Below are 7,287 nucleotides of genomic sequence, written 5' to 3' on the forward strand. Positions count from 1 at the left end.
GACTAGAAATCATCAAATTTCATTTTGCAAATCAATTAATGTATTTTGTCATAAGAAAGACAATGTTTATTATATCTCAGTCATTAAATTCAATCATCAGTTGAACAAAAAACTTTAAAAAAAAATCAGCCATGCAACTTTGCAATTATATACAGTTGCAATGGTATTCACTAGGAAATGTGACCAACACAAGCATTGGCTCTAAAAACATAACAACATAAACTTGTTAAACCGAATTCCAAAAAAGTACAAAATTAAACTCTATGTTCTTCCCTGTAATGGATGAGGTGTCATCGGATAAGAGATTTTTGCTAGAAGAAGAAGTGTGACACCCTTTCGTTGAGGATTTGAGTACTTTCAGTATACAACTTGATGTTTGCCTTTTGTAACTTTAGAGTGACGGTTGATGAGTAGTCTTGTAAAATCTGTGTGTCAAAAATCCTAGAAAAATATTAGTAAGTTCATGCATTTATCAAACATCAATTAATGCGAGCGTGCAAAATAAACTTACATGAGTTATGTATCTAAGAGGCTAGTATAAAGCTTAAGTGTCTTTGTCTAAACAGGACTCTTGTTTAGTGTCCAACGAATGACATAAATTACTGAAGCTGTAACCATTGATAGGCAGAAGATTAAGGTGTCATAATTCCTTTTGCTTGTTTGGATAGAGTAAAAGCACACGAGTAGCCTAGCACAATCCCTGTGTCAAAAACCTAGAAATATATTAGCAAGTTTACACATTTATCAAACATTTATTAATACTTGAGTGCAAAATAAACTTACATGAGTTGTGCTTCTGAGAAGCCAATATGAAGCTTATGTGTCTCTCACTGAGGATTTGAGTACTCTTGTTGAACAACCTGAAGTTTTCTTTTTGTAACTTTAGAGTCATAGTACACGAGTAGACTAGCTTAAGTGTACTCTTGTTTATGGATCTGTGAAGCCAATATAAAGCTTAAGTGTCTCTGTCCAAACAAGACTCTTGTTTAGTGTCCAACGAACAACATAAACTGCTGAAGCCACAACTATTGATGGGCAGAAGATTAAGGTGTCTCAATTTTTTTGACCTGTTTGGACAGAGTAATAGTACACGAGTAGCGTAGCACAATCCCTGTGTCAAAAAACCCAGAAAAATATGAACAAATTAACACATTTATTAAACATCTATCAATATTAGAGTGCAAAATAAGCTTCTGAGAAGCCGATATGAAACTTAAATGTCTCTCCTTGAGGATTTGAGTACTTTCGATATAGAATTTGAAGTTTGCCTTGCAACTTTAAAATGATAGTACATGAGTAGCCTAGCACATTCCCTGTGTCAAAAAATTGAGAAAACTATGAGCAAGTTCACACATTTATCAAACATTTATTAATACTACAGTACAAATTAAACTTACATGAGTTACGTTTATAAGAAGCCAGTATAAAGCCTAACTATCTCTATCTAAACAAATCTTTTGTTTAGTGTCCAATGAGCAGCATAAACTACTGAAACCGTAACCATTGATGGGCAGAAGATTAAGGTGTCATAATTCCTTTGCTCGGTTTGGACAAAGTGATAGTACACGAGTAACTTAATACAATCCCATTTGTTAAAAAACCAAGAAAAATATGAGCAAGTTCACACATTTATCAAACATCTATTGATACTAAAGGGGAAAGTAAACTTACATGAGTTGTGCTTCTGAGAAGCCAGTATGAAGCTAAGTGTCTCTCCCTGAGGATTTGAGTACTTTTGGTATACAATTTGAAGTTTGTCTTCCGCAACTTTAGAGTGATAGTATAGAGTAGCCTAACACAATCCCTATGTCAAAAAACTAAGAAAAATATAAGCAAGTTAACACATTGATCAAACATTTAGTAACACTGGAGTGCAAAGTAAACTTACATAAGTTGTGCTTCTGAGAAGCCAGTATGAAGTTTAAGTGTCTCTCCTTTAGGTATACAACTTAAAGTTTTCCTTCTGCAACTTTAGAGTGATAGTACAAAACTAGTCTAGTAAAATCCTTGTGTCAAAAACCCTGAAAAATAAACATATATTAATACTAGAATGCAAAATAAACTTACATGAGTTGTGCTTCTGAGAAGCTAGTATGAAGCTTAAGTGTGTTGAAGCAAAGATTAGGGTGTCATAATTCCTTTACCTTAAAAATAAAATAACAAATCACATAATATACATAATCTATATATCTAAATTGTATATAAATGAAATTACTCTAATTCAAATGATGAATTGTTTGAGGAGACTTTAATTTCATGATTAGGTATAGATCCTTCTAACCATGAATTTGGAATTAAAACTTTTGAGTCTAAGCCAAAGTATATTCACTTTTAGAGTTGTATGGGCGCTAAAACTCAAGAGTGTTGAGCTCCATTTCATTGACAAGCAACTCTTCAAACCATGTTTGAGGAGACTTTTATTTCACGTTTAGACAACCCACTTCATAAACTGCTTTTCATCATCATTCGTGGCGAAAAACCCATTTGTGAAACACATATAATTCTTCAATACATCTATGAAATGTGGATGCATTAACCTTTCCTTTCTCGAGATCCTCTTCAAAAAGCCCATATGCGCTTCTGGACTTCATTTGCAGACAACAATGTTTTCTTGAACTTATTTTTTCACTGCCATATTTGTATTATACACATTTAGCTACAATTTCTCACTTGAAATGATTTTGACTAAGCAAATTTTTCTTAGAATTTCCCAATTTTTTCACTACCATATTTGTATTATACACATTTGACTACCATATTTGTAAGGTGCTGAAATTTCTAAATGAAAAGATTGGTAGGAAGAGGTTCTTTAGAGGAGAAGAAATTGGGAATGCTGATTTAATGCTAAGGTGGATAACATATTGATTACAAGTTTCTGAAGAAGTTGTTTTATGGATTCTATAGAATTTCCTTCTTTTAATGCGAGGACTAACAATTTTCTTCGAGACCCATAATCAAGAACAACCTTCCCCCACCTGATAAGTTGTGTAAGAACTTCGATATCTTCAAAAGGCTTTAGTTTTTGCCTATGGAGCATGGAAACGAAAACAGAGAAATGTGGAAACGCGGAAACGAAAATGTGGAAACATATTTTTTAAAAAATATAGGAAACGTGGGAAAACTTATAAATATGAAAAATATAAGGGTTTTTTTTATAAATACTAATTTTTTATAATAAAAATACATAAACTTATATAATATAAAAATAAATAATAAAAAAGAATGAAGAGAGAAAATACTATAAAATAGAATCATAGAATCTATGTAAATTGTTTTTAAGCAAACGCATGTAGATATTTAAGAAAAAAACAACAATACATACCAATCTATATGATATATCGGGAAAAGATGAATAACACATCAAAAAGTAAAGAGGAGATGAATTCAATATGAGATTTAAATACATTTTCGTTTTGAAATATAAAAGATATGTATTTAATCGATTTCACAATTTTTCTTCTAAAATAAACGTGTTTCAAAATTTTTCAAAAATTTTTAAATGACCCGAAACGTTTCCTACAAGTTTCGAAGAGTTTCAAAAACAGAAACGTTTTCGAAACATGGAAATGCATCCTATTATAAGTTTTCGTGCTACTTAGGTTTTTGCAAGTAAAGATTATGAATTGTCTAATTTCATTTTGCAAATCAATTAATATATTTTGTCATAAGATTGACAGTACCTGTTATATCTCAATCATTAAATTTAATCATCCTTTGAACAACGAAACTCTTTTCAAAAAAAAAAATCAATCATGCAACTTTGTAGTAGTTATATACAGTTGCAATAGCATTCACTAAGAAGTGTGACCAACATAAACTTCTTAAACTGAATTCCAGTAAAGTACTGAATTAAACTGTGTTCTTCGCTACAATGGTTGAAGTGTCACCGATTAAGAGATCTTTTGCCGGTGGAAGAAGTGCAACACTCTCTCGTTGAGGATTTGAGTACTTTTGGTATACAACTTGAAGTTTGTCTTTTGCAGCTTTAGAGTGATAATGCACGAGTAGCTTAGCACAATCCCTGTGTCAAAAACCCTAAAAAATATGAGCAAGTTCACACATTTCTATTAATGCTAAAGTGCAAAAAAATCTTACATAAGTTGTGCTTTTGAGAAACCAGTATGAAGTTTAAGTGTCTCTGTCCAAATAGGACTCTTGTTTAGTGTCCAACGAGCAGCATAAACTGCTGAAGCCGCAACCATTGATGGGCAGAAGATTAAGGTGTCATAATTCATTAACCCCAACTCAGCAAGAAAATAAACCATGTTCTCCATCTAAACACAATTCAAAAACAAGTGATTTAGCCTGCTTCCAAACTGGTAAAAACTATTTAAAACCAACTTAAGCTTACTACTACTCACTTGCTGATCGGGAATTGATGCCTTGATGAATCGAGTGAGAAATACATAATGTGTTGGCACTGTCAAAGTCCACTCAAGTTTTCCCAATATTGTTTTCTCCATAAGCAAAACCTGTTGGTGAGAGTAGGCTCTATCTGAAATGCAGACCAAATCATTGACCTCTGGTGCCCAGATTTCTTCATACTTAGAGGCTATAAGCATGGCCCCCATGCCTAGCAACTGTAGTTCCCTTCTAGGGACATTCTTCACAGCAAGAAACCGATCAATTATATTGATGGTTAAATAAAGAGTCTCAGGAGAAAGCTCAAACTTTTGATGAACATCGATCAACCAATCCACCAATATGGCTCTCATTTTATCATTAATTTCAGTCTGTGAATGCATATAACTGTGTGGCCTGTTTTCATTCTGCATCTCAAATTCAAAAATATCACTAACACATCAGACGCAAAAAGATTATCCCAATACACAACAAACGTACAGATGCAAAAATGAACAATTTAATAGATACCTCTACTAGTTTGTAGAACTTATAGATGTCCTCAACATATTCAACTCCAGCCAAATCATTGTTAGCATCTTTTGCATCAATATCAATGATCTCTTCCTTTGGCTTGTTAGCCAGACCACAAGCGGCTTTGCTTCGAGCAGTAAGTACCGAACTCAGAGTCTTCTTGGATAACCCATCTTTCTCCTTTTTGGTGTTTACAAGAGCCTTTCCTTGCTTCTTATTAGCCTTAACCTGTTCTTCTGTATCCGGACTAATCTCAATCACCTCCTGGGGCTTTGGTTTGACAGAGACTTTCTTTTGAGCGGCCTTTGCGGCCACTGGTTTTTTACCCACCGGAAGTCCCTCAACAAGAATAGGCGCTTTGTCCACATTAACACAAACTTGTTTCTAGGATTCGAATGAACAAAAGAAACCAGCTGTTAGCAAAGAAGAACAGAAAGAATCAAACTAAAGATTGAACATGTGGGTTAAAAAGGCCAACCTTGTTATTCTCCGCAGCTGCTGCAGCTTGTGCCTTGGCAAGTAATTGGGCACAAAAGCTCCTGGTGACGGGACGAGTAACCTGAGGGTGCGGCTTGCCATCGACTCCTGGATCAGTCACGAGATTGCCTATATCACCAAGTGCTCGGCGATTTCTCCCATCAGCAGCCGCACCGGTTTTCCTCTGTGGTTTAACTGCTCCCCCTTTTACGACTGCCTCATCTACAATAATAATCAAGCAAGACAAATTTTATATAAATTTTAGAGAATGAAAGAAAAAGAGTTTAAGAAATAAAATGTGAAGAAACAACAGAGAACAAAAAGAAAACCAAGTATCCAAGATTTCTGAGTAATAGAAGAGAAAAGTATGAATGCCCATCTCTAGTCCTTTCTACCAAATTTTTTCGTCAATTAAACAGATGGTAAGGATTAATATGAAGAGGGAAAAGCAAAATCTCTCTTTTGATCAAGATATTCACAGAAGGGAAAAAAAAAACAAAAAAACAAAAAGGAGTCAACAAGAATCAAGAGATCAGAAATTTCAAATCAAACGTATAAACGGCTCAAAATCTAATAGAAATATCAAACAAAAAAAAACTTCAAAAGAAAGAAAAAAGAAGAAAAACAGAGAGAAATCTTCAGCCAAATTAAAGGTCTTCATCTTCGAATAAGAATATACCTCTGATTTGTTGTGGAACAATGGGTCTTGAAGCCATTATTCTTCTGTCTTCTTGTTCTTCTGAGAATGTTACTGTCACTGGGTTGTGACTTGTGAGAAAGCGGCGAAGAGAGAAGGTGAGAAATGAATTTCTTTTGGAAGCTATAATAAGAGCAGGCGCTTCACATACAACGGTCGAATTTCTTTTTATTTTAGACCGTCGGATCTTTCATTATGATCCAACGGTCAAGGATGCGCTTCAAAATTATAGCTGTTGAGGCCAAGTTGGCCAACTGAAGAGTTGGATAAAAAGTTTACCTTTGTGCTAAAATGTCGGGTTACAAGAGGAAGCTGTTCCAAGACCCCCTGTTTGGTAGAATTTTCGTGCTATCTATTTCACACAGTGACACGTAGTCTTTCTGTAATTTTCTTAGGCAATGTTATAAAATTCCTGGAAAAATATTTTTCCAAAATAAAATATGTTTATTTTATTAGTCAAACTATAAATAATATTTTAAAAATTATACATAAATTCATAAAATCATGGATAATCCATAGGTAAGACCTGAACCGAGTGAGCTCAATCTTGGAAGTTAATTTGATTTAGTTTAATTCAATTCAAATTTATTTAATTTGTATTCAAACTGAATTTGAGTTAGAAGATTCAACTTATTTTTTAAACCAAATCAAATTCAAGTGGATAAATATTATGCTCAAGTTCAATTTGAATTCATGATTTAAATCAATGGTTTGAATTCGTAATTTAGTTTGATTCAAATTTATAGATTAAATAAATAAATTCATAAAATTATGGATAATCAATCAGTTAGATCCGAACCGAGTTAGCTCAATCTTGTAAGTCAGTTCAGTTTAGTTCAATTCAACTCAAATTTATTTAATTTATATTCAAACTGAATTTGAGTCAGACGATTCAGCTTATTTTTTAAACTAAATCAAATTCAAGTGGAGAAATATTATGCTCGAGTTCAATTTGAATTCATAACTTAAATCAATTGTTTGAATTCATAATTCAATTTGGCTCAAATTTATAGGTCAAATAAGTTATTCGAATTAATGGCTCAATTCGATTTGAATTCATACCTTGAACCAATGGTTTTATCTATTATTTAGGTAAAACCTCATTTTATTAATGAATTATAAACTTAAACTACAAATTTAAATCATTAATTCAAGCCACAAATTCAAACGGAATGAACCAACTCATTTTTATTCCAATCGTACTTGAAAAATCCCAATTTTAACTTGATAAAACTTGA

At 33.0% G+C, this 7,287-nt stretch overlaps 1 protein-coding gene across 1 annotated transcript; it reads right to left on the minus strand.

Annotated features, from left to right (window-relative positions):
* Window positions 1-3,636: 3,636 nt before the first annotated feature.
* LOC123197593 (G2/mitotic-specific cyclin S13-7-like) lies at window positions 3,637-6,153 on the minus strand. The gene is made up of 6 exons (XM_044611914.1): window positions 6,032-6,153; window positions 5,354-5,574; window positions 4,873-5,259; window positions 4,362-4,769; window positions 4,096-4,274; window positions 3,637-4,021 (listed from the first exon to the last, which is right to left on the minus strand). Exons 1-6 carry the CDS (start codon window positions 6,066-6,068, stop codon window positions 3,850-3,852), a joined length of 1,404 nt encoding a protein of 467 aa, XP_044467849.1. The 5' UTR covers window positions 6,069-6,153; the 3' UTR covers window positions 3,637-3,849.
* Window positions 6,154-7,287: the final 1,134 nt, after the last annotated feature.

This window comes from Mangifera indica, chromosome 15, assembly GCF_011075055.1.
Source record: "Mangifera indica cultivar Alphonso chromosome 15, CATAS_Mindica_2.1, whole genome shotgun sequence".
In the NCBI taxonomy this organism is placed as follows: domain Eukaryota; kingdom Viridiplantae; phylum Streptophyta; class Magnoliopsida; order Sapindales; family Anacardiaceae; genus Mangifera; species Mangifera indica.

Coding starts and splice junctions, on each gene's coding strand:
- LOC123197593 (XM_044611914.1), bottom strand. CDS start 6,068: ATGGCTTCAAGACCCATTGTTCCACAACAAATCAGAG. Junction 4,770..4,872: donor AGTTCTACAAACTAGTAGAG/GTATCTATTAAA, acceptor TTTGAGATGCAG/AATGAAAACAGGCCACACAG. Junction 4,275..4,361: donor CATCAATTCCCGATCAGCAA/GTGAGTAGTAGT, acceptor AATTGTGTTTAG/ATGGAGAACATGGTTTATTT.